The 24,332-nt window shown below is 35.5% G+C and overlaps 5 protein-coding genes across 6 annotated transcripts; 1 reads left to right on the plus strand and 4 right to left on the minus strand.

Annotated features, from left to right (window-relative positions):
* Positions 1 to 144: 144 nt before the first annotated feature.
* On the minus strand, positions 145 to 1,191 carry LOC132172334 (multidrug resistance protein ABC transporter family protein). The gene has a single exon (XM_059583814.2). The coding sequence runs from the start codon at positions 905 to 907 to the stop codon at positions 329 to 331; it is 579 nt and encodes a 192-aa protein (XP_059439797.2). The 5' UTR covers positions 908 to 1,191; the 3' UTR covers positions 145 to 328.
* A 2,091-nt stretch (positions 1,192 to 3,282) lies between these two features.
* LOC132169156 (uncharacterized) lies at positions 3,283 to 4,383 on the minus strand. Its single transcript, XM_059580236.2, has one exon. It carries the CDS (start codon positions 3,920 to 3,922, stop codon positions 3,431 to 3,433), a length of 492 nt encoding a protein of 163 aa, XP_059436219.1. The 5' UTR covers positions 3,923 to 4,383; the 3' UTR covers positions 3,283 to 3,430.
* Positions 4,384 to 5,034: 651 nt separating this feature from the next.
* On the minus strand, positions 5,035 to 9,529 carry SAR2 (secretion-associated RAS GTPase 2). Its single transcript, XM_059581395.2, has 3 exons — positions 9,221 to 9,529; positions 8,676 to 8,807; positions 5,035 to 5,810 (listed from the first exon to the last, which is right to left on the minus strand). The coding sequence occupies exons 1-3, from the start codon at positions 9,347 to 9,349 to the stop codon at positions 5,490 to 5,492; spliced, it is 582 nt and encodes a 193-aa protein (XP_059437378.1). The 5' UTR covers positions 9,350 to 9,529; the 3' UTR covers positions 5,035 to 5,489.
* A 3,631-nt stretch (positions 9,530 to 13,160) lies between these two features.
* LOC132168499 (Adenine nucleotide alpha hydrolases-like superfamily protein) lies at positions 13,161 to 14,284 on the minus strand. Its single transcript, XM_059579489.2, has 4 exons — positions 13,954 to 14,284; positions 13,727 to 13,836; positions 13,520 to 13,638; positions 13,161 to 13,331 (listed from the first exon to the last, which is right to left on the minus strand). The coding sequence occupies exons 1-4, from the start codon at positions 14,132 to 14,134 to the stop codon at positions 13,247 to 13,249; spliced, it is 495 nt and encodes a 164-aa protein (XP_059435472.2). The 5' UTR covers positions 14,135 to 14,284; the 3' UTR covers positions 13,161 to 13,246.
* A 7,337-nt stretch (positions 14,285 to 21,621) lies between these two features.
* PIT1 (RING/FYVE/PHD zinc finger superfamily protein) lies at positions 21,622 to 24,181 on the plus strand. Of its 2 annotated transcripts, none has more exons than XM_059579917.2 (7): positions 21,622 to 21,866; positions 21,989 to 22,060; positions 22,519 to 22,586; positions 23,116 to 23,251; positions 23,584 to 23,664; positions 23,769 to 23,864; positions 23,967 to 24,181. In XM_059579917.2, exons 1-7 carry the CDS (start codon positions 21,732 to 21,734, stop codon positions 24,012 to 24,014), a joined length of 636 nt encoding a protein of 211 aa, XP_059435900.1. In that variant the 5' UTR covers positions 21,622 to 21,731; the 3' UTR covers positions 24,015 to 24,181. The 2 variants fall into 2 exon arrangements, with proteins under 2 accessions (XP_059435900.1, XP_059435901.1); XM_059579918.2 differs by having other exon boundaries at positions 23,973 to 24,181.
* The last annotated feature ends 151 nt before the right edge of the window (positions 24,182 to 24,332 follow it).

The raw sequence follows: 24,332 nt of genomic DNA on the forward strand, positions 1-24,332 counted from the left end.
TGTCCATTTTCAAAAAATCATCTCCTTACCTGCAATTTAAAAATGTTTCAAATTGCAATTTTTAAAAAATACAATCCTAAACAATTAAATTTTTACGATTTAGTTTAAAATCGTACTTTTGTCTATAAAATCGTAATGCCAAAACACTCTTAAGTTATCCTCAAACTAGAATTTTCATATAATTTTTAATAGATCATGTGATTCTTAAGTCTATTTTTAAAAATAAATGTAAAAATCACACGCTCTAAGAGTACACCTGAGTTTAACAAACTGGGTTGAAAGAATTTTCTCCGACTAAATTCGTAAGAAAACTTTCTTTCTCCTCTCCTCAAAACAGCAAGCGAGACAACTTCTTCTTGGCCTTCTTCTCCCTTATCGTATCCAAACTGGGTTTCCACCCCTTGCCTGATAATTGCCTACTCAAATATTCCGGCCTCTCATCTAATATCTCCGGCGGAAACTCCGGGACGAATCTCTCCTCCGTCGTCTCCACGCTTTCATTCTTCTGCAGCGCAAACCCTTGTGCATGATCCCCTAAACTTGCCGGGCATATCCGGCAAAACAGTGGAAGAAACCTTGGCGAAGACAAAAGAGACCTCGAACGCAGAGCTGAAACATTTGCGCTTAAAAGAATCCGGCGAACTTCTTCGCCGGAAATTGCAGCTGGCTTCCCTCGCTTTACAGGAAGCATTACGTAAATCTTTTTCGTCTCTAACTTCATGTCGGCCGGCAATGGAGTCGGCCGCTTTTCTTTCACAGCCGACTGCAACTCAACCACGACTTGCTGCGAGTGCTCCAACATCAGCTCGGCGACGGTTAATGGGTCATCGAATTCGTGGACCGTGCCGTCGGAGAGAACAACTTTTCCGGTGGCATCTGATCGGCGGCGTGTTATTTGGTTCCCCATGAAAGAGAGGGTGTGAATATGTGATGACCAGTTTGAGTAAAAGCGTGGGTTTTGGTAGCGTTTTATTAAGGAATTTGTAGGAGGTGTTTGTTAAACAGCTCCATCTTGTGAGGGTCATGTCGGCGGGTGGACATTGACGTAATTGACCTGCTCCTCATTGGCGCTGATCTAAAGTGAAGTCTTTGGCTTGATCTGACGGCTATAAATGCTTTGAATCTGTAGGGGCCCCATGTAGAGTTCTGTGTATTTGCTTGTACCTAATCTGAAAGAGAAGTCAAGGAACGGTTCAACTGTAACTGTATTCACTAATCCTTAAATTATACATAATGAAGGAGTTGAACTCGACTCTCCAACTATAATTAAGTACTAAATTTTAAATTCATATTAATGGGATACAATATATGTTGTTGTTGGTGCATTTTCCTTTCTTTTTTTATTTTTTTTTCCAAGTTGAATATTTAAATATTGCCGTCTCTAATACTATGTTAAATCACAAATCATCTCAAAAACTTAAGCGGTCCAATCTGACGGCCAGAATCCTTTGATCTTACATGAGCAAATTAGGTTTTAGATTATAGTGCATTGATTAGTTTTTGAGACTATATGAGTTAATTAGGACTTAGGGTTACAAAAGTCTATGATTGTTTGATTGATTATAGTGAACAGATAGAAGATGCTTGGTCATTTATATAATTAAGATATGGGTGTAAGAATTAGATAATGTGAGTTAGTGTTGATGATAATAATGTTTGAACAAAGACGAAGAGAGATGCCCTGATCAACAATGTTAATTAAACGCAATTAAGAATAATGAGTGATGGCCACAGTTTAACTAAGAACTCATGATCATTCTATGGCCTATGCTTCCTTTGGTAATTTTCAGAATAATTCTGCCTCGAAAATGTTCGGATTACTAAAGTTTTTACTATAATTATTTTATAAACTGATATAATCAATAAAATGATCAAGAGTGTATGGTTTTAACAAGTCAACCACTAACTAATTAAATTGGCAAGTCATAGCTTTTTCTTAATCATTTAACCAATTATAAATTGTCTTGTTAATTTATAAAAAATTATAGTAAAAGTTGTAGTATTTTTCTGTAATCATTTTGCCATACACTTAATGGCCAGGCCAACCATCAACCAACTAATGTTGGTTTATCAAAGACGAAACTAAAGGAGGGCTGGTGGGGGCTATGTTGTAAAACAAAAATGTTATTTTAGGTCTTTCAAAATTTGTTAAACAAAAATAGTTTAGGTCTTTCTTTTTTCTTATTTTGGCCTTTCAATTTTTTTTTTTTTTTTTTTATACAGTCTGACCCCACTAAAATTAAATTTCTAGTTTCGCCCATATGGATCTTCAACTATAGGCTATAGCCCGTGTATATATATATCACAAGTAATTGCACACTAGCTGTTGATGACAGTTTTCAAGTGGTGATGTGGCACGATCCTAGTGGAATGTCATGATGTCCGAGGAGTCGTCGGGCTACAAAATATGAAACAATAGGATCAAAGCTACTGGTGGTGCTCTGGCGGAAAAGCTCCGATACCTAAGACAGTATTTGAGTGAAGAGAGTAAATGCAATTAAAAGCTTAAGAGCAGGAATTGCGATTACCCAAAAGATGAGTTGTGACTTGCATTTTATAGGCATGAAGTTGTTGTTTCCCGTGACCGTCGGCCCCCACATCCCTATATATCTGTTGTGCAGTTATTGGCGAAGGATATGGGTTGTTGGGTTGCTCCATGATTTCAGGATCCTGAGATCGTGGAACAAGCGGTTTTGCTCTGTTGGCACCCGACGCGGATGCCCGAGTGATCCTAAGGTACGCGTGTATGAGCTGAGTGTTGACAACTGGTCTTTTTTTTTTTTTTTTTTTTTTTTTCTGTTGATAGGTCCATGTTCTGTTGAGCGTGGGTGGTTGTTTGGATATTAGATAGATTTTCACGTTTATCTAGGAATCATGGATTAGCTTCATGTGAGATGACTGATCTACTCTTGGTAAAAGACTATGATGCCCTTGGTGGGTCAGCTATGCATCGGGTTGAGCCGACTAAGTCTCTGCACGGGCCTCGTCTTAATGAGTTTGTAAAGTAGATTGGGCCGAAGGGGCCTCTTACACCTTATGCGGCCGATCCATGACCTAACACTAGCCTTAGTATTACTCCCTTATTTCCTAAATTTATTGAAGAATTTTAGCCTCTAATTCCTATATCTCATTTGGGTCAAGAAAGCTAATTAAGTTCATTGTCACTGTAAATGGTGATTTTGGATACTATTGATTCTCACTGATATGCAATTAACCAAAATCTGTCAGTTTTGTTCAATAATTTGGAAGCAAACATCAACCATAACGCAACAATATTGCATGTCAAAGAGAATTCTGATTAATTTGTGTACAATTTTGCACGTACAACGAAGGCCTCAAATCATTACATATTGGGGTTTCCCATAAAAGTATAACAAGGAAAGTCCCTGCCCGATGCACTCAAAACAACTAAGAAATTTAAGACAGTTTTTCATAAGGCCTCAGAAATAGGCTCCAAAACAGGACTCCACCGCTTATTGTTCCAAAACTGGTGGCCGGGAAGTCCAGCAGCCTGATCCCCTCCAAAAGCCTTAACATCATCTTCTCCCGCCTCTGTCGGCTCCGCCGCGGACGTAGCCGGTGAAACCTTGGAACCACTTGGCTTCAACATGCTTGCTCTTTTCTTACAAGTCAACTCTATTATTGCCATCTCCAACTCAGAAACCTTACAGTGAACTTTACCCGTGGGCACCAGAAGGTAAACCTTTCCTGCCGAGAGCTCGTCGTCGGCCTTCATGGCCGATATGCGCCGAGTTTGCCGTAGCTCTTCCACCGGAGCAACGGCGTGGCCGGGTTGTTCCAGCATGAGCTCGGCGGCTTTTACAGGGAGCTTGATTTGTTGTAGGTTACCGTGAGCATCAAAGAGCTTTGCAGTTTGAGCTCCCAAGGATTGAGGAAAGCAGCAAGAAACATAATTTCCCATCTGGGTCTTCAACAAGAGAGAGAGAGAGAGAGGGAAAGGTGTGGAGACTATGACAATGGCTGATATGTGAGTGAGAGGTGTTGGGAGTGAAGCTTTGGGATCTGGGTCTTCAACGAGAGAGAGAGAGAGAGAGAGAGAGAGAGGGAAAGGTGTGGAGACTGACAATGGCTGATATGTGAGTGAGAGGTGTTGGGAGTGAAGCTTTGGGTTTATAAAGATTTGGAAGAAAGAAGAGTCAAAGAAAAAGTAGGGCTGTTAATGCTATTGGCAACACGAAGTGGTATAGTGTTAGAAACGCGGATAGTTGCTGGCATTTTCGTGTTGGGTTGGGCGCGGTCGTGACGCTGAGATTGTGTGTTGATGGCGATGGAATGCTGTGGCCTGCGGGGCCTTTTCCAATGAGAGGAGGGTTTTTGATTCTTTGGTTTGTTTTGTGTGGTGCGTGTGGGGGAGGTATAGAGGAGACAGCAATTGGGTCTTTGCGAGGGGTGAACGGAAATTCCACAAATGGGAATACTTTACAGCAATAATACGCTGGATGATGATGTGTGGCTCTCTGTGCTTTTGAGGGATGACACACAACTTTGAACCCACTATGAGATATTTGTAAGAACAGGGTAAAAATCAAGGACTTAATTGTGGTGGAAGGTTCGGGAAGAAACAACTTGCGTCACTAGTATGAGAGGAGTGGAATTTGGGTATCCTTGCTCGCAACTCTAGTCCACATAAATTATACAAAATTCATAAAATCTACAAAATCAAAAAGTTCAAAAATTATGAGATATTATATCTTTAGAACACGTCATTCTTATACGCATTTTTAAAAAATATATATTAATTTATTAGATAAATTTGAAGAACTAGTCCAAAAATAAACGTGTCTCGTCGACAACTAAATAGTGAGTATCAAGTGGCATGATTTTCGTCTAAGATCAAACTCGGGGATTGTGGACTTTGACAATTGCAGCCTTGATTCTTTCTTGCCAGCCTTTGGAGACCATGGAAAATACTTGTTACCTGCAAACTATGTCCCATTGGGGACCATTTCATTCAGCTCTACGCCCTGAAGTCAAAAGGGAGAATTCCTGCCACGCAAAATGATAGAGAGGAGAGAGTCCAAAAGTTCTGGTCCTTTCAATAAACAACTAGAACTCAGAAACATGGATACCAAAGTATCCTCTATTTGAGCCCAGTACTGATTCCAGATACATCTAGAAATAACAAACATGACAACAATTTTTTGAAACGTATCAATTCATCATTCCAAATACAAAATACAATAACAAATACAGTTTTCTACTTTATGACTATCACAAATATATAGCAGATGTAATAGTTCAATAACAAATTACAATGCCAAGAAAGATTTGATGCCACAAGTAAACTTACATAATAGCAGTGACATTTAAGCCTCCTTCCACAGATCCAAACACAATATATCCAATCTAAAGCCACTTTGAGGCTAAAACAAACAGGGGAATTGATACATTTTTTGGGTAACGTGGGGGTGTGTTTTGGTGGGATTTCCAGGTGCAGGGGGCCGTAATATATCTTGCTGACCACTACCCTATTTGATGTATTGAGAGAGCCACTTGAAACCCTCACCATACCCCATTTTCCGCACAATGCTGCACATGAATACCTCCAATGGACGAACATTAGTGTCTGCTAGGTTTACCTTCCCTTTGCCAGTAGTGAAGTTGGTGAGGCCAAGATGGTATCGCAACTCATCCTCCGAGGCAGCATATGGTATATCAATCTTGTTTCCCAAAATAAGGAAAGGAACATTAGCGAGGGCCTCATCAGAAAGGAGTGCATCCAGTTCCTTTTTCGATTCCGCAAGCCTCTCCTTGTCGAAGGCATCCACCAGGTACACCACAGCATCCACCTGTAAAATGAAAAGGCAAATACATATTACCAGCACATGTTGGTAGTTAAAACATCATGTGAAACCATAATAAAGAATATAACTTCCAAACTTAAAAGTTCCTTGGACGTGGAAGGCACAACAACCCAGATGTAAAACATTAGAAAAGCACATTCAACCATCAAAAATATCAAGGTCCAGCTCATCAGTTTAATAAAATGCTGCCACATATGGTGTAACCAATTATAAAGAGTGAAGGCTCAAACAAGCATATGTCACCAGTGCATGTTGATAGTTTAAACATCATGTGAAACCATAATAAGGACCAGAAATTCCAAACTTCAACTCCCTTGCAAGTGGGAAGACACAACCCAGATGTAAAACATGAGAAAACACATACCATTTCAAGTCTCAAGGTCCGACTCATCAATTTAAAAAATTGCTACCACATATGGTCTAACCACATAGAAAGAACAAAAGCTCAGACAATAACAAGCACTAGTGCTACTAAGAGATCTTCAAGGGGTACAGAACTCCTAATCCAAACTGCTTTGAGGTCAATGCGCAAGTAATAATCTTAATAGAATTTCAACCTTTTTTTTTTTTTTTTGTTTCTTTTAGCACTTTGTTAACTGTAAGAAAGATATATTTTTTAAACAGATAAAACTAAAAGAAAACAAGACATGATAAATATGAAAGTTATTGTTGCATCAAACCTCCCAAGGGAAAAGGTGGGATAAACAAGCTTTTGATCCCAAAAGAACACCTGAAAAACTATCATATGGCAAGGGTAGCAAGAAAGACAGGTGAAACATGAAACTATTTCTGCAATTGCAACAGAGAGACGCAAAATCAAAGATATAGGCAGAAGTAATGAACATGGTGCCTCAGAAGATGAGTATATTCTTTTTTGCAAAAACTGGAAATACCAAGTCATGTAAAATATCACTCGAGGAAACTTGCAAGTATTGAGAAAACAAGCACAAGGAGTTAACGCCCATGAAGAGTAGGTGGTCAAGTGATTCATAATATGGTACAGTAAAAAAATCGGCCCCAAGTCATGTTGTCAAACACTGAACCCTTACCAAAACATATCACATACGAACAACGGCTCATAAAGACCAAATTTTTTATTAGACATAGCATGTCAAACTTGCAAGTATTTGAGAGAATGTCAAAAAGGAGCTGAAACCCTTTATGGAGGTGTATGCCTCATGAGTATGCCACACTAGAGGTGCGAATCTCAGTATGAGTCATGTCATTTGAGCCTATGAACAAGGTAAGCCTCAAAGTGAAACCCAAATAAACCGTCAGAATTTACAAAAAGCAACGCAACCAAAGAATACAAATTTTATTTTTCCAGCTTAACTCATATTTTACCAAGCAGTGCGAAAAAGTAGAAGTGTTTATCCATAGACAGCTACACAAATGTACAAAAACACAACTCTTGATATTCATAGAAAATCCACCTCTCCGGCTGCAGTAGAACTCAAGTGTGTTCATATATTTCAACAATGTCTGATACGGCCTTTTCCTCAGGCTAGAAGGCTGGTTCCCCATCTCTCATGTGTGAATGGTATCATCCCAAGGCCTCCATTGCCAGCACAAACAGATATGGAGACATTGGGTCCCCCTAATGGAGGTTTGAACCAAGATTTCCAGATGGATGCAGTAGGGTATTAGTACATCTGCCACATAATTTCAATGTAGACTAGTCAAAGTCGTAGAGACCTCATACCATGCATTAAGCCTGCAGAAGGTAGGCGTAGCCTCCTTTAAGGCGAATAACTCTTTCGGTGCTGTTACACTAGCGAGTTTTGGTAAGTTCAGTAAGTGAAGTGACGGGCAAAGGTGGAAGAGATAGACCTCTTTCGCTTAATCGGGTAACGGGAACATACAAATATAGACATGACATGGTAATCAATTCAATATTAAAAATTACAATAAGAACTTAAAACCAGAACATGAGACAAGGCAAGTTTTACTGTTAACTGCAGAACAACGGCGAAAGCAAGCGCACATTGCATGGTGATAATAAAAAGAACACAACCATGAAACAAGCTCAATATCAAGAATTCATAATGTATTGAGATTTCAAAAACAAATCCAGCAAAACTAGAGCTCAGAGTGATGGATAGCGGTATATAATTACTGAAAGATGACAAAGGTACTAAATCTAAATTTGGTTTTTCTTTTGATAAGTAAAATTTAGCTCATTTATAAAAGAAAGCAATAGATCAATCAATTTCACTTTTAATGAGACATTTACGGCTTAATAACACTAATAAAGGTCAAAATGAGCTCTGCCAAATAAAAGAATGAAGGCAACATCAAATTCAGAAACAGTCAGACAAAGGTATTGATGCTGGTTCTTGACAGCTAGGTTAAGACATATAAGGAGGATATAAAAGAGCGAATACTGGATTCACATGGACGTGCCCGCACACACGACTTAATACCATATACCCATTTATGAAAGAAGAAAATAGATTTTATCAAACAGAAATGCAAGATTCTACAATGGTGACGTAGCACTCCCAACCAACCATTTGATCTTTTTTTTTTAAAATTATTTAATAATAATTAATTTAAGGATTAGTTGAGTGTCAAATCAGCATTGTTGAATAGAATTATAACATCTAGCATTACTCTTTATCAAAACATGGAAAACCCAAAGCTGGGCAACTAATGACAGATCGTTCGTAACATTTATGACTAATTCTACCAACTGTACAACTACTTTAGCGCAACTGATGAAGTTAACTTTGGAATAGCGATCAGGGAAGGAATGTGGATCTACATAAAAGAGACACCACCAACAAAAATTTGCACAGATAACACAGTACATAGCCACAAAACTAGCTCGATACTTTGCGTATAGCTTACTTTGGCATAGTAATCCTTCCAGACTCTGCGAGCAATCTGATGCCCTCCCAAATCAAACGCCTTGAACTTGATTTTCCCAATGCTCAACTCCTCCGATGTGGGATACTGTGTCGGCTGGTGCTGTACCAGTCTCTGGGAATCGATCAAAGAAGGATCAACATCACACCACATAGAAACAATAACATCCAAAATCAATTCCATCAATTGGACAACTGAAAGCACAAAAAATCATGAAATCCACTAATTTCAATCTTCAAAAAACACAAACACATATTTTTTTATGAGCTTAAATTAAGCTCTGTGTTTATTTACACATAACACATACACACTATATATATACATATATATTACCTCAAATAAACTAATTGAGCCTAGAAGTGTTTCAAAATAAATAAATAAACCAACAAGATGTATTGTTTATATAATCAAGGTTTTAATTTCGTCGAATAACAAATAATTAGAGTGAAAATAAGAAAACAGATCGTTAATTAAAAAAAAAAAATCCTCGAAGTTTTATTCTAAGCATAATCTGGAAGAAAGCGAACCTCGTCTTTCAACATATGGAGCAAGGTGGTCTTGCCGGCATTATCGAGGCCAAGGAACAAGATCTTCGCCTCCTTTTGCCAGAGACCCAGCGAGGCCAACACTCCGTAGAACCAGTCCAGCAGAAACATGTCGCTTTCGATATCTCTGTATTCGGATTTAGGTTTCTCCGGCCAGCGACGATCGGATCGGAGTGTGAGAGTGTGGGAGAGAACCGGATCGTCCAAAACCCCCAAGCTCCCTGGAGAAGAATGCCAAGGCAAAGCAGAGAATAATATTGCGAAGTGAATCAATGGACCCTGGATCTGGTTTGCCCAGTGGAAGATGACGTCGTTTTGAGTGAGACCAAAACGACTACGGACAAAACGGCTCTTTTTTTAAGAATGGTAAATAATTGCCTTATATACATATTTTAACATAAAATTTGTAGGTTTTATGGTTTATTATGTTAATTTATTTAATTAAACGGATTAGATTACGATTAATGCGTATAATATTATACTCATACTTTAAAATGACTTGAACCTGTTACATGACATTAGAGGATTGACAATTTTTTATTTTATAATAACCCAACACAAAATTATTAAAGAATCTTACTCGTTTAATTAAATTAATCAATTTAAAGTTGATTTATATAAATTTATACACATTTCTCGACACAATCCGAACTAAACATACAACACAAATTGTTAACTCCCAAATTTTGAGGTAGTTTATCTTTTATTGAATAAAAATGTTCTACATTAGCCTAATTTTGGAGTCATGCTAGATTGTTATTAGATAAAATGTTCATTTTTTGTCTATTGGAAAGAAAAAAATAAAAAATTAATGGCATTTTTTGTCTTTTTGCGGGACAAAATGGGTTACATTGCAATTTTTTTTTGTAATTCAGGAGAAGATCGATGTAATCTTTAGTTCGGAGAGGAAAGACATTGTAAATTGAGTATTAGGTTAAGGGAACGTGTGTATATTTTTTCAATTTTTTGTGTATAGTTTGAGGGACAGTATATATATATACACAAAAAGCAATGCTACACAAAAAGCTTGATTAAGGGGGTCCTTTATCTCTATTCAAAGGGAGATATAAAAGTCGGGTAATTTCATTTTAAATTTTTGAATTACTAAGTGATTTTAGAAGCCCCTCAAACTTCAAAACCTCTCAATTTAGACATTTGAACTTTTAATTGCAATCAATTTGAATCTCTTAATTTCCCTGATTTACCCATAAAAATATCAAAATATCCATGATTTTTTTTTTTAACATTATTTTTTTTAATTTGGAATTTAAAAAAAGAAAAAGAAATATAAACGCCATTGTTTCACTTTTAACGTTTAAAATCTGACGGAATTGTTTAAATTGATTGCAATTGAAAGTTTAGGAATCTAAATTGAAAGGTTTTGAAATTTAAAAATTTCTCAAATCGCTTGATAATTCAAGGCTCTAAAGTGAAGTTACGGAAAACATAGAGTTCGTGCCTTGAGGTGACTCAGGCTAGAGGAAGTGATTTTCTTGACCAAATGAAGGGCCTGGGGGTAGATCTCATTGTGGATCTGTGAGTTTCTGATGAACCAAATTTGATGAACATTGGTGGAGGAATAAAGCTGGAAATGGTGGTGGGAGGGCTTCTCAATCATGAGAAGGTGGGAAGGGTTGATGATGATCTGAATCCAGTCCAAAATGGAGAGACCTTCAAATCTAAAGAGTATTGATAGGAAAAGGACAATGTCTCCAAAGAACACAAGCCTCTCGATCGCCATTGATGGGTACTAAAGACCCCCTCTAGGTTCTCTGGACGTCCCTTGTAAACAGATTCATCAAGAGTAGCATAAATTCACATTTATAGCTCATTATTTATGACCAACAACTTTTTCTTCTCAGAAAAATTGTTGGATAGAGGTCAATTTAATGTCCAGCAATTACACTAACTTCTTCTCCTTTATTTTCTTTTGGTGAATCTGTTAAGGAGAAAGAGGAATGTAGAGCTGGCACCCATCTTGCCAAAGGCCTTCCCAATTTTCAGATTGGCAGAGGTCAGAAGGTGGCACATCAGACAACTTCAGTCCTTCACAGCAAACTGCAGGTTTACAGTATATATCCCCACTAAATTTTCAGACCCAGTGGTTTGGGATCAACTTCTCCCTCTGCAATATATTTGGAGCTTGCTCAAGGTAACAGAACTTGGCATTCTTATATTCTCTCTGCACTTTTTGTCATATATATCATAGTTTATAGTTCACAAATTAACAGATGGGGCTTTAATTGTTATATTTGATATATAGTCTTATAGATATGTTATATTTGATGAAAAAGGGACCAGGAATACAAGTTTTGCCTCAATTTATGTTTTCTCCACCAGATTGTATTCTCCACCAAATATCCAAAACCTGCAGTTTGTTTTTTAGCCATTGTGGCCATGAAATGACTTTCTACATTGGAATAGGGAGTCTTGGGAAAGCAATACTGATGTCTGGAATCTATGCAAATTATGAATGCTGTAATACGAAATTTTCCCTTGGTATTTCCAATTATTTTGGTTGAGTTCCAACATACATTATGTGATATCTTAGAAGATTTTATTTGAGGTTTTTAAGGAGTGTACATTGCCCTAGATAGGCGGTTATTGGCTCAAAACCGCCTCTGTTACTACCTTAGACATACCATCTTCTTATACTGAATATTTTCCCGCCCTACAAACTCCTTAAACTTCATCATCCTTGTCAGCGAAGACCTCACATATCTCACTACATTCTTATTATTACAAATAGAGTCATGTAAGTCTTTCAAACCATTTGTTACAACAAGATTCAAAATATGTGCAACACACTTCACGTGAAGAAACTCACTTTCCAAAACGGTAGAGTTTTTGTCGGTTATCCTCCTTTTCATATATTCAATATCCACACCATTAGATCAGGCAATATCATTTGTAATCGTGAAAATACTATCAACCCCCCACTCTAGCAATGAAATTTCCAATACTCTTCCAACTGTTTCACCCCTATGATTAGGAACTCGGCACAACTTGAGGATTTTCTTATGCATATTCCAATTACAATCAATGGAATGAGTAGTAACACACATGTAATTCAGATTTAGCAAGGATGTCCATGTACCGGTGGTGAGGCAAACCCTTTGACCCCTCAACAAATTCTTCAACTTAAGCTTTTCTTCCATGTATAATTTCATACAATCTCTTTGTATAGTAACATGACATGGCACTTTGAACGTAGATTCGTATCCATTAATCAATTATGTAAACCACATAGTCTCCACATGCCTAGAAGGAAACTCACATTTGATAAAATAACGAACAATCAAAGCCCTTACTTTGTCCGCGTCTTACTTAACAAATCCTAGTTGGGGGCTAAAAGTGATATACGCTGCCTTCTCAAGTCCCATTTGCTACAAAGTTTTATTATTATTATTATTATTTGAGCGAAATTGTAGATGGGATAACATGGCTGTAATGCTTTGTTTCTATGGTGACACCCAAATATCCTACTGCAATAATTGCATCTAGCTTTAGGGTTCTTGAGGTCAATAAGGTCCCATACCATAGACTAATTAGTAGATTTCTTTGTTTGTTTATTACCTTGTGGTGGGAGGAAAGGTGTAGGGCTTTGAGCATTTATAGGGGAAAGTGTTGTGGAATTGTCCTCCACAAGAATAGGGGCAGGGCTATGTTTATCCTATTAAAAATAAGGGTATTAGATAGGATCTGTTGCTTCTGTTGTGGCGTTAGATAGGATCCTTCTGTTTTGGCATTAGATAGGATCGGTTGCTTTATTCTCCTCGTATGCAATGTGCTCTGCTTCCACTTGCCCATTTACACAAAAAAATTGGTACAAATATGATTGCAGAAAGCTAGCTAGAGTCATTATTATTACCTTTTCTTTCTGGATTTTTTTTTTTGCAGATATGGACAATATGTTCTTAAACCCACCCACCCACCACCATTTACATTAATCACCAAGTTTAGTGGTGAATTTTCACTCATAATTTGAGAAAAAAAGGAGAAATGAACTCATTTGTCCTCTGGATGCTTAACAATCACCACAGGACACTTGACATTCTTGGCACAGTAGTCACTCACACTCCCAAGAAGAGCCCTGCAAGTATGGAAAATCAGCATATCACTCCCAACAGGACCATAACTCAAACAAGACCATAACTGGATGTGTACAGATAGTATGATGGAGGAAAAAGAAATTTAGAAGAAGAAGAAGAAGAACAGAGGAAAAGGAGAAAAGAAAAGGGATTGAATCACACAATCTCAAGAGAAGAATTTGGCGGGTACCTCTTAAAGAAACCATATCCATGGCTTCCCATTACTAAGGCGTCAGCTTCAAGTTTCCCCACAGTACTACATATCACATCCTTGGCATCTCCACTTCCAGTTATTCTCTCCACGCTTATCTGCACAAAAGCCATCAATAACCACTCAGACACAGAGACAGAGAGAGGGGGGAAGCAGCAGATATACTAATTAAGAAGAAAGTGTTACGTTGGTGCCATAGTTCCTGATGATAGCATCTGTTCTTTCCATCACTGAATTCACCATGTCAGTGCCATATTTTTTCAAGGCTTCAACAACATCACTGGAAAACATGTACCCTGTGACACCAAAAACATCTTCTCCACATCAACATGGAGATACTGAAAATTGGCCTTTGGCCTTGAGCTATTATCATCCTGTGACTCAAAACAGAATAAGAAGCAAATATTGCAAACCTGCAGCATCAAAGGAGGAGTAGACAGGAGGTGGTTTGACATAGAGAAGCACCAGGGTGTTCTTGCTGCTATGAGAAACGAGGTTGCTGAGACACCATGATAACGCATACATGCTCTCCTTGCTCTCGTCTACTGCCACCACAATCTTGCGCTCTTCCTTCATCATGGTTGCCCCTTCCATTCCTGTGCCTCAAAGAATTGTGTTTTGGCCTGAAATCTCTAATATATGGCTCTTCACCAATTTCTCAGCCTTAAATTGTTGATAACGGAGGCAAAGCGAATCTGCATTTATAGATGGTGGTTGCCCAACAGTTTTGGATTGGATCGGAGTTACCGGTCTCGGATTCGGTGAGATTCCTAGATTACTTCACATTAGATTAACCTTATTTTTTTCGTCATGATTTTGAATTAAAACAAATGTCTCTTAGTCAAACTTTAGTAAAATAAAACAAAACAACAGGACCATACAAAACATGTTCATGTTCAATCCTATCTATGTCCTTAACATGTAAAAAATACATATTTTTTTAATTTTTAATTCTGTTAATGTGTTATTTCACATGTTGAAGTGATCTATGTCCAATGAAAACTATGCCCTTTTATTAGAGTAAGGAAGTTGTTTGAAGTATTATTATAACTTCTACTACAATTTTTTTTTCAAATTGATCACATCAATTGTTTTAACAGCTGACGTGAAAGGTACACCGAAAAAACAGAGAAGCCAACTGGATCAAACCAAAAAATCATGCTTCGTTTGCTTGGAACATCTTATGGTCAACATCCAGCTGAGCAAAGCTTATCGACGGCGGGGCAAATATCTAACCTGCCAAGTTGAGCCACACCGCCTACCAATCGTGTTATATTCATAAGCTCATCCGGTATTTGACTAGCTGGTGCCTGTCACACTCTCTGTATGAGAGGATATTTAATATGGATAGCTTTACTTTGTCCAAACTTGCAAGTTTGTGTTCTATTTTTGAGGGGATTCGGATTTTTTCAGCAATTTTCTATTCAAATTGTTAGTAATTTTGATAGTAAATGTGAAAGAGACTTTGCTGAGATCTCTATCTGGATGTAGGAAGTGTAGGTTTCTTTATAGATTCTTGACTTCTTTGAATTCGATCGGAGGAAATTTCTCTAAACTAGTTTATTAAATTAACATTTGTATTTATAATATATAATTTTTACATATTTAAAAAAAAAAAAAAAATACACGTGAGAATAATATATTTTAATGATATATATTAATTTAATAGGCTGAAGTGGTAATTTTTATTTTTATTTTTATTTTTTCTAATCCATTGTAAAAGAAAACTTGTTGTGGAGTTAATTTTGGTTGTGGGCTTAACAGGGATACTACAAGACGCCTTGGATTCTATCAAATGATTGAAGGCCAAGGCCCTACAAATTGCGTGTTAGAAAAGAAAGAGTCATGTTTGACACCGAAAGAAAGGAAATTAATTCATCAAGTCAGTCGGTGGCCCATGCTCTTCCTTTTCAATTTGGTTTTGGAATCCATTAGAATCCCAACCGACTTGGAGTCTCAGATTTAGCCAAAATCCAATTCTATTCCTACTTGGATAGTTGGATTTGTAGTTCTCGTCAACCGATTTCAAGTTCACACACAAAAGATTTGAGTGTATTGGAGATTTGGATTTTGAATACTTTTTTTTATATTATTTGTCTGTAAATATAAATTTGTTAAGCCGAACTATATAAATGTTGAGATCTGTTCTTTTTTATTTTTTGGAATCTAAATTTATTTTGTGAGAAGTAGATTTGCTCCTTCAAGTCCGACTTGATAATAGTCTGAGATAGCCTCATCTTGGCACAGTATTACTTATTCAACTTGACTAGAGCCTAGAGGGTGGTGGTCCTTTTCAATTGCGTATTAAGCTAAGAAAAAGAGTCCATTTCCTGATCCATAATCCATTAACGAGTGGTCTCAAAAAAAAAAAAAATCTAAGATATTGGCAATGGAGAACTTGACACTTCAACATCTATGGTGAGAAGTCGAATAGCGACCTTGGATTAGTGATAATATGTTAGGTAGTAACTCCCTTAATTGGATCTTTCTAATTTAATAAAAATTTCGGCTTCTAGTTCCCAAACTATGTCCCTAATTAAAAAGAAAAAGAAAAAAGAAAAAACTCTTAAACGTTGATGATGTAATTGATAGCACAGTTCAAAACTCGGCTAACAGACGCCTACAAAGGAGATGTAATTGATCGGAAACTTGTCGAGAGTACAGTCAGAAAAATATATAATGATTAAGCTGACAAGGGTGAAGAGTGAACTTGCTCTAAGGAAGAAAGTTAGGATAATCATAGAGAGAATGGCTATATGTGAATGTTTATGAAATGATCATGCGTCTTCTCCTTATACAGAGTGTTCAATAATGAGGTATAACCTTGATTAAGTATCGTTGCCAATGGGATACGGTCTTGACCAGGATTGATGCCCAATTACCACCCTACCAAAGGAGGCATTAAATTACGACTTACTAGCAAGGTGTAGTTGTAACTTGATACTAAACCGAATTTTATATACGCTAACAGTTAACTTGTGGGTGGTTATTTTCTGTGCCTCACTCCTGATGTTCTTAATGCCATTGCATTGCTAGTGCGTTAACTCTCATATGCTAATTAGGGCATGTCGTTTGGGCTTGAGCAATTGGGCCCAAACCGTGGGCTTTCTGCCCCACGTTCTTGATTTGGGCCGGCCAAGTGGATATTCGGTATATCAAACACGATTTTTATATCACAATATTTATACTCAGGGATATTAAGAAATGGAAGAGTATTATTATTATTATTATTATTTTTTGACATGTCCACACAAAAAAGGGAGGGATGATTCGAACTAGTGACCTCCACTTTATAAGGTGTAATTCACAGCCGATTGAGCTACCCCTTAACACGAAATGGAAAAATATTAGAAACAGAGTATAAAACAAAATAACTCATAGATCTAAATTGCTGTGCTAAATGCCCAATTGAATCTGTGGACCCTTTTAATTAGTTTATCTTCGTTGCGTAGCTCGTAGGACTAAAGTCACAATCACTAAACAAAAACAAATAATTCTATACCAATATTTTAATTGCAGGACCACTAATAATAATAAAACAAATGTATTACTTTTATTTTATTGCTAGAATAGAAACCATCAAGTGACTAAATGTTCCAACTGCATCAGGCTGGGCTTTCTACATCGACCTAATCTAGATGGACGTGAAACCGCCATCGCTAAGGGTAGCAATTTATGTTTGGGTGTTGGGTTTATGTTGCATTAATATCATAGATCAATCGTAACCTGTAAATTTTGCATTTAATTCGTAGGTCTGGTCGAATATTGTCACCATGATCCAAACTTATATATATTTTTAAAGCATGTGATTCTCATATTATTTTTAATAATATTAATAGAGCATTGTAAAAGTAATTCTAATCAAATATCAATTTAATAAATTAATTTGCAAATTTTCTTCATATCCAATTTAAAACAAAACTTTCTCCTAATACAAACTACAAATCTCCATTCTTATTTATTTTTTTATTGAGGAATACTAGGCTTACAAATACATTTTACGAAAAAAAAAAATTTTACAAACTGATGTGGCACAATATAATTGGATATGAGATAAATTTAAATTTTGAGAAACCCAATCATGTTATGCCACATCAGTTTATAAAAAGTTTTTTTTGTAAAATGTGTTTGTAAACCTAACATTTTTCTTTTTTCCTTTTACTTTTGTTGTTTAACTAGGAGTGGGCAAGGACCAAGACTGGACCTGATTTCAACCGAATAATATTGGGCCAATTGCATCTTAAAATATAAATATTTAACCAACTCATGGGCCAGCTTCTCAAATCCCTTTCACAAGGTTAGTTTCCCATACATGAACTTTGAAGCAAAGGCAATTCTCCAACCACTCTTCAAACTCTACCCCTAATCATATGGTTAACTTATAATAATTTGTATTGGATCCCTGAAATTTTTTACCTGAATTTTACAAAATTTAGACAAGAAATGAGAGAGGAAACTCCAAGACCCCGAGGTCCAAAGTGCCTTGGCAGAAGGCCCCGCACTTCAGACTGTCTGGACATCTCGAGATTTAGGGTTCTCTATCTTATTCCCTGCTCGAATTCATCAAGATATTTCTGCCCTCTTTAATTTTCAATAGTGTTTCCTTTTTTAAAAAAAAAAAAAAAAACTAAAAAAAACTAAAAATTTCATAAGATAGTCATATGAAATTTATCTACCAAATTAAGTTTTGGGATGTCCGACCACATAAATGGGTCCCATATAAACTATCTTAAATTAATGGGTTTTAGATAACATAAATTATAGACCACAAAATTTCTCATATATAGTATTGTAAATTTGCTTAATTTCCACATAATGAGATTCTTCAAATTAAATATCTGAATTTCCATCAAAGACTTGAGCAGCAATAGCTTGGGCAAGTCGTAAGTGGGCGGCTAATATTAGCTTCTTCGTGTAAACATCAATGTCCCCACACCCTCCAACTTGCTTAAACCTTGAGAACGTTCAAGTTCAATCCTTTGGTGCCATTTGTGTGAGCTCCATAACGAGAGGATTGCAACATAATCAGATAAGGATAGAATTTTCCATCAAATTGTGTCGGGAAATTTATTTTTATTTTCTAAAAAAAATAAAATTAATTTATAAATTAATTTCTATTCTGTCAATCCGTCATCATTCAAAAAAAAAATTTAATAGCTGATTGACACCGCCATATCAATATAATAGAATAATAATAAGATAAAAGCGTACAAAAAAAAACATATAATAATTTTATAGTTTGGTTTGTTTTAAAAAAAAAAAATCTCAGAACCCAATTTTTTTTTTTTTTTTTTTAAATTGCAAATTAGATAATCCAAATTCTTAGACAGACGATAAGACCGAGAAGGGATAAGCACAAGTGTCAGCAAGCCCATAAAGCCCATAAACAAATAGATAAAAATAAATATTAATTTTCTAAAATTTAGGAATTTATTTGAAAAAAAGAATAATTAAAAATTAAAATATCAAGGCATGGAAAAAGAGAGGAACACAACAACATCATCGAGCGTCCAAATGGGCCCGCTAAATCACAGCTGCTCATACTTTACGGTGACCGCGTTTTTGTTCTTTTTCTTTTTTCTTTTTTAAATCTAAAAAGGGGGCCGTTGAATTTAAATTTCAGGTGGTCCAAAATGATTGGAACCGTTGATAGGGGATCAAAGGTTCCAGATTCAAACCTGGGAAGGGGTGGATTTTGAATTGGGCATGGAGGGACAAGAAAGGGTATTACTATTATCACAATTAAATAATGCAAAAATATTTTTAATTTCTTTCATGAATCCGATGATGTTCTATCTGTGTGTCATGGAATAACAAATATAAGACAACATTGCCCCTCTGTCCTTAATCATTTACACCAACAAAGAATTAAATAGGCATTAGGAAGCGGCTATTAACATTATAAACATTATTATTTATTAAAGGCTTGTTTGATAATGATTTTAAAAAAGTATTTTTTGTATTTTGTTTTTAGTTTTAAAATATGTTTTGAAGTGGTTTACAATGATAAGTGGTTTACAATTGTTATGTTTTGAATTGTTTGTTTATGATTTTGAAAAAAGACACATGTTTTTTGTTTGGAAAATAGAAAGATGTTTTCAATATCATCACTAAACCTTTTTTTTTTTTTTTTGTTTACAAAGTTTTTCCTTGAAATTGGGTTTAGATAAATTTTTTCAATTCAGTCTATTAAACTAACATATATTTTTAGAGTCACATGTACTTTAAGATTATCTGAAAGAATGCAAAATCAAAAGCCAATTGACTTGTCCTGACACTCCGCAGCAGAACAATGTGAAAAATACATGTTAAAATCACGTGTTTAAAGGTCAATATCAGTTTAATAGAATATATTAGAGGAATTTCCTAAAACTCAATTTAAATGAAAATTTATCCTCTTTTTTTCATGTCAAATTCAATGATGTATGTAATGCGATATTCGTCTTAATATATATCAAGTATTTTGCTAACAAGAATACATCAAAGGTGAGATAAATATAAAATATTCTCGGACGAATATGATAAAATTGAAAGAACGTTACTATCTTACTTTTATCCAACTATGCTAATGAGTCACTATTAAAATCAGTCATTTTTAGTAAAGGCGACAGTTAAGGCTTTCACTAACCGGAATTAGATTGAGGAAATTCTTAATTGTATTTTTGATATTGTATCTTTAGAGCAATCTGTTCTTTCTGTTTAAAGCGTTTTTCACTCTAGATGTTTTTGATTATGAAATGAAATGAATGCTGTTTTTTCTCAAAAAAATCAGCCTTTAAAAAAACAAAAAACTAATTAATAGTGCCACATCAACAAAATAAAATAAAAGTATAATGTTTAGCATTACTTAAATTAAAATAGTATAAATGATTCATATAGACATGGCATGTCATGTTTTATACGTGGCATGCAATTAAGTCTAGTTGTAGATATAGAATCTTTTACTAAGAAATTTACTAGTTATGGAAAATCGAGTAAGATTTTAGGCACATGCTTGAAAACCTCGATTTGAGTAATAGACATTTACTTTTCAATATACTTTTTACTCAAGGAAAGAAGCTTGAATGGGGAAATTTTTTTCACTTGTCCACGTGGACAAAATCATCATCATGTCACCATCTAGTTTTCTAATCAATATATTTGTTTCTATATGTTGATTACAATGTGTTTTGAGACATCATTGTTTTAGCTCATGCAAATTTTTCATGAGATCTAAACACCCAAATCAGTCATGTTTTAGATCATTATCACGGTTGGTAATGCATCCTTCATGGGAAAAAAAAAAATTTAAAAAAAAATTGCCAAATTCATAGCCACATACTTCAATTTATTTCAACAATAAGTGAAATCGAAAGATGTATTGTAGTAGTATTGTTGATACAGTAATCATACACGTCAGACGTCTTATGTTTACGAAAAGGCTAAAGGTCAGAGTAGTATGCTGATAGTGACAACAAAACCACTTTTAATGTTTAAAATAAGCATGCATCACCGGCGTGCCACTCTGACCCTTTGGCTTTTTTATAAATCTTCGACGTCAAAAGTTCGAGGTGCATGGTCACTGTATTATCAACACGTATAATACTAGCAACTATATTTTCATTTGGTTTTACCAAAATGCAATTTAAATTTTTGCATGTGTTAAAGATAGATGCCAGTTTAATAGACTGTGACGAAAGAATCAATTCAAAATTAAAATTTAAAAAAAAAAAAAAAAAAAGTTTGACTGGAAATTTATTAAAAAAAGATTTAGATGAAATTCTTAAAAACCAATAAAATTTGATTGAATTTGCTCTTGCATGGAAACATACAACCCTGTTTGACCCTTCACAGTAATTCTCAAGTCAGAATTAATTGCGTCAATGACTTCATATTCATGTTTCAGCTTTCTTCAAAGCGCGTCATGATCTGGACAAGTCCTTCGTGTCGTGTCAGTCCAAAAAATAAAAAATAAAAAATAAAAAAACCAAGTGAATATCTTATTCACACCCCATTTGAAAAATACAAGGGGCAGTTTTGTAACTCCAGAGGTCCCCTTTCTTTTATTTAAAGTGCAGGCTCTAAGGAAGGAGACACTAGGACAGAGAGGAACAGAGAAAAAGAGAGACAGAGAAAGAAATAAACAGAGAATTTTTGAATTAAAAGAGAGAGAGAAAGAGACATTAGAGGTTGCTGAAAGAAAAAACAAAACATGGGAGAAGTTGTGTTGTTTGTGGATGATTTGAAATTAAATTATGCAATTTCATACTGTAGAATTTGCCATGAAGAAGAACTAGAGAGCTTTAAGAGCTTGGAAGCTCCTTGTGCTTGTTCAGGAACCGTTAAGGTAAAAGAAAAATCTTTTCTTTTTTTTTTTTCTTTTTTTTTTTTTATAATTATTTCTGCTTTCCAAGTTGTTTCCACCAAGTTTCACTGATTTTTTTTTTCTTTTTTAATTTTCTTTTTCAGTTTGCACACAGAGATTGCATACAGAGGTGGTGTAACGAGAAGGGGAACACCACCTGTGAAATATGTCTCCAGGTTTGAATTTCTCTTATTCAAATTGGAATTGATTTCTGGGTTCTTTTCTTTTTTGGATTTTCTTTCGGTTAAATGAATCATTCGGATGTGTGTTTATGAGTTCCTGTTCTTGTAATTCAAACTGGGTCTTCGAGTTTCATCGTCCTCTGTTTTGTTTTAGATTCTGGGTGTCTCAAAAATTTGTATCTTTCTCTTGGCTCCCTGTATCTTATATCAAAGGAATTTGGAATCCTATACTGGTTTCTCCAATTCTCCGTGATACCAAACAAAACTCATAATGATTTTGAATTTTTTTTTTTTAATGATGTTCCTTAATATAATACTAAATTTTTTTTTTTTGTTTTCTTGCACGATGACAGAATTATCTTTCCAGTAAATCACCTGTTTTTTCTGTGTTTCTTTCAAGGTTAATTTAATTAGATGTTATTAATGAGAATGAAAACTATGAAATTGTGCAGCAATATGAACCGGGATACACGGCACCTTCAAAGAAGTCTCAGCTGATTGATGCAGCAGTGACCATTAGGTACTTTTCCTCTTCATTATTTTTGCACCAATCTAAAAACAAAGCTTGCGTCACTGCATGGCTCGCTTGAATAATAGTAAAAGCAACCCACCCTTTGCTTACGTAGTTTATAATTGAAGTAACTAGTAAGGCATTAAACATGATTTACAACTAATTCTTCTGTTAATAACATGGGACTAGTTCCAATTTTACAATGTCCACCTCTTAATTAAAAATGGGTTTGACCCACGAAACTTTTTAAAACAAAATCATACAAAGTGTTTTCGTTTGGACTTGCATTGAAAAAAAAGTAACCGTTTAAAAAAAAAAATCACACGATAGAGGTTTTAAAGTTGAAAATTACGTTTTGGCCACTTATTATAAAGTGAAAAGGTTAAACTTTTTACCGAAGATGTTGACACCGTTTTTTAATGCAATTTTAAACAGGCTTTAAGTGAACGTTAACCCAATCATTTCCACATTTATTTTTTTAATATTTTTAGTATGGAAACACTAATAATGAATAAATTCACATATAATAATTGTGCAGAGATAGCCTGCAAATTCCAAGAAGAGAGGAGGAAGAGGAGGAAATAAGCCCAAGGTTGGAGGGCATAAGCGAGTTATCAGAGTGCACGTCGGAGGCAAATAGAAGCGCGTCTTGCTGTCGAAAGTTGGCTCTCACTGTAAGTTTGCTTCGTCAAATCTTCACATACAGCTGGCCTTGCGTAGCATTTTCTTCTTAATTTAATGGATTTTTCTAAACACAAAGCTCAACTAGACTTTACCAAATTATGTACGGCGTTTTTCGTTGACCATTTGCTTGCTATGAGCCTATCAGGCAGCCACTTGGGCAGTTGTAGAGGTACATGGACCAAAAATTCAATAATAAAATATTGGGCAGATTTCTTAAAGTCAGGCTAATTTTATGGTTGGGGCCAATTTTAGGTGGGTCGAAATTTCTTGTAATGTGAGAGGCTCTTGATTGCGTATGATTAATTGTTGATTTAATTTGCAGTTTACAGTAATCTTGCTGGTGAGACATTTCTTTGCTGTGTTAACTGGTGGAACGGAAGATTACCCCTTCACACTTCTTACTGTAAGTAGCTCTTTTTCTTTTTGCAGCTGGTTTTTTTTTTTTTTTCTCCGGGCCATCTAAATGAAATGAGTCATTTGAACTGATCATGTTCTTGTAATTTACAGGTACTTATTCTAAAGACTAGCGGAATTATTTTCCCAATGTTGATATTGATGCGGACAATCACAGCAATTCAAAATAGCATCAGGAGGCAGTATGAGGTTAGTACCTTTTCTCGTTTGTAGAATCAAGCAAAGTTTCAATAATTTCTTTAGGAACCCTAAATGAAAACATTTTTTTTTTTTTTTTTATTCGTTTTACAGGATGCTGATGACAGCGAAGAAGATGAACAGCAGCATCACGCAGTCTAAATCTATTCTTTATGTATGGTCTTTCATTGGTTGAATTGTATTAGAGCATTATATCAGTGCTCACTTTGTTAAAACTCCATTTTTTTTTAATGGGGGGTACAAATGAAAAAAGGAAAAAAAAAATGAATTATTTCTAGAAATTCAGGTAGAGTAGATTCCTGCTTGCACTACTATCTAGTTCGGTATATAAGATTTAGTTTACCCCACCACCACCCACCCAAATATTAAAATAAAACCTTAAAAGAAGATGGAAACTTGGTAACAGCAACACTGGCCAGTTAGATTAACAACCTAACTTTACCTCTGTGGCTATATGAA

The sequence above is a fragment of the Corylus avellana genome, chromosome 1 (genome assembly GCF_965113065.1).
Source record: "Corylus avellana chromosome 1, dhCorAvel1.hap1.2, whole genome shotgun sequence".
Classification (NCBI taxonomy): domain Eukaryota; kingdom Viridiplantae; phylum Streptophyta; class Magnoliopsida; order Fagales; family Betulaceae; genus Corylus; species Corylus avellana.

Coding starts and splice junctions, on each gene's coding strand:
- LOC132172334 (XM_059583814.2), bottom strand. CDS start 907: ATGGGGAACCAAATAACACGCCGCCGATCAGATGCCACCGGAAAAGTT.
- LOC132169156 (XM_059580236.2), bottom strand. CDS start 3,922: ATGGGAAATTATGTTTCTTGCTGCTTTCCTCAATCCTTGGGAGCTCAA.
- SAR2 (XM_059581395.2), bottom strand. CDS start 9,349: ATGTTTCTGCTGGACTGGTTCTACGGAGTGTTGGCCTCGCTGGGTCTC. Junction 8,808..9,220: donor TCCATATGTTGAAAGACGAG/GTTCGCTTTCTT, acceptor ATCGATTCCCAG/AGACTGGTACAGCACCAGCC. Junction 5,811..8,675: donor GGAAGGATTACTATGCCAAA/GTAAGCTATACG, acceptor TTCATTTTACAG/GTGGATGCTGTGGTGTACCT.
- LOC132168499 (XM_059579489.2), bottom strand. CDS start 14,134: ATGGAAGGGGCAACCATGATGAAGGAAGAGCGCAAGATTGTGGTGGCA. Junction 13,639..13,726: donor TCAGGAACTATGGCACCAAC/GTAACACTTTCT, acceptor GCTTTTGTGCAG/ATAAGCGTGGAGAGAATAAC. Junction 13,332..13,519: donor GGATATGGTTTCTTTAAGAG/GTACCCGCCAAA, acceptor CCATACTTGCAG/GGCTCTTCTTGGGAGTGTGA.
- PIT1 (XM_059579917.2), top strand. CDS start 21,732: ATGGGAGAAGTTGTGTTGTTTGTGGATGATTTGAAATTAAATTATGCA. Junction 22,061..22,518: donor CCTGTGAAATATGTCTCCAG/GTTTGAATTTCT, acceptor GAAATTGTGCAG/CAATATGAACCGGGATACAC. Junction 23,252..23,583: donor GTCGAAAGTTGGCTCTCACT/GTAAGTTTGCTT, acceptor TTTAATTTGCAG/TTTACAGTAATCTTGCTGGT.